Source organism: Lottia gigantea (genome assembly GCF_000327385.1).
Source record: "Lottia gigantea unplaced genomic scaffold LOTGIsca_1009, whole genome shotgun sequence".
In the NCBI taxonomy this organism is placed as follows: Eukaryota; Metazoa; Mollusca; class Gastropoda; family Lottiidae; genus Lottia; species Lottia gigantea.
This window is the reverse complement of record NW_008706768.1, coordinates 1-1077: the sequence shown is the minus strand read 5'-3', so window position 1 is coordinate 1077 and position 1077 is coordinate 1. Positions and strand designations below refer to the sequence as shown.

The 1077-nt window shown below is 36.1% G+C and overlaps 1 protein-coding gene across 1 annotated transcript in view; it reads right to left on the bottom strand.

Moving 5' to 3' along the window:
* The window catches only part of LOTGIDRAFT_176331 (hypothetical protein), a gene marked incomplete at both ends in the record, with an annotated part of 17333 nt that extends 16453 nt beyond the window's left edge, over positions 1–880 (bottom strand). The window contains 4 exons of the mRNA XM_009046404.1: positions 46–73; positions 293–384; positions 616–636; positions 766–880. Of these exons, the coding sequence (XP_009044652.1) occupies positions 46–73; positions 293–384; positions 616–636; positions 766–880 (256 nt within the window). The remainder of the gene's footprint in view (positions 1–45; positions 74–292; positions 385–615; positions 637–765) is intronic.
* Between the last annotated feature and the right edge of the window lie 197 nt (positions 881–1077).

Genomic DNA, 1077 nt, shown 5'->3' with positions numbered 1-1077 from the left:
CCGTGATGTTCTTCAATCCCATTCCTTTATGACACGGTGTAATACATCTACGTCGCAACGTGTCATACATCGACTGAAATAGATTTTTAAAAATGTAATGAATGGAGTTTTACGTCCTGATTCTTCTGTACACAATTAGGTAACACCATGCAGTGCACAATGAGAGAAATCTTGGCAGGGCAGCGGCCTGAGCCTACTCTCTTTCGGTTTCCAGCTGTCTGACGGTCTTGAAAAGGTATTATTCATGCACTAATACAAATAAGACTAAAAAAAACTATCAAGATCAAAATACCTGTAGCTTCTGGTTTTGGCGACTCTTTTCCATCAATTTCTCTGAAGCTTCATTATATTTCTTCTTTGCTGCTTCCAGTTCTTTTTTAGCTGCTGAAAATATCAAAAAATACTTTGCAAATCGTCGCGAACATAATCTTAAATTTGGGAATTGACAACAAAAAAATTCTAACTACGACGCTATAATAACAGCTTTCATAGATAGATGATTAAGTTTTTAATATCATCAAATTCATGTAGCCCGTGGATAGGCTCAAAAGTCGAAAAATAAAGTTTAAGATCATGCACTGAATTCATTTGACCATGGTAATAGAATAAACTTACATGCTATCTGGGACTTCAAACCTGAAAATATAAGAGGAAATATATTTCATTGTTGTCACATAAGACTGCCGGTACTTCCAAATTTTGGCCTTGGCCTAAAAATACTACCTCAGTAGTACGCCATTGATTCTGTAATTCAATGCTACTTACTATTGAGCTCTGAATGTGTTCTGGTAACTATCTGTTCGTAATAGTTCTCTAGCTGTACTGATCTTTCTTTAGCTTTATTTGCCACATATTCTTGATACGACTTCTCATGGTGTGTCTGAAAACGAAACAAATAAGAGATACTCCATCGTATCCCGAATACGGGATTTGACAATGTCTTCTTAACCCATATTAAACTAAACCCACAACACTTCGTATTGTGGGCGTTGAAATGAGATTCGTGCTATTTAATTAAAACCTAAAAATTGCACATTCTTAGAGCGTTGGCTTTCAGGACCTCCAGACAAAAATGAG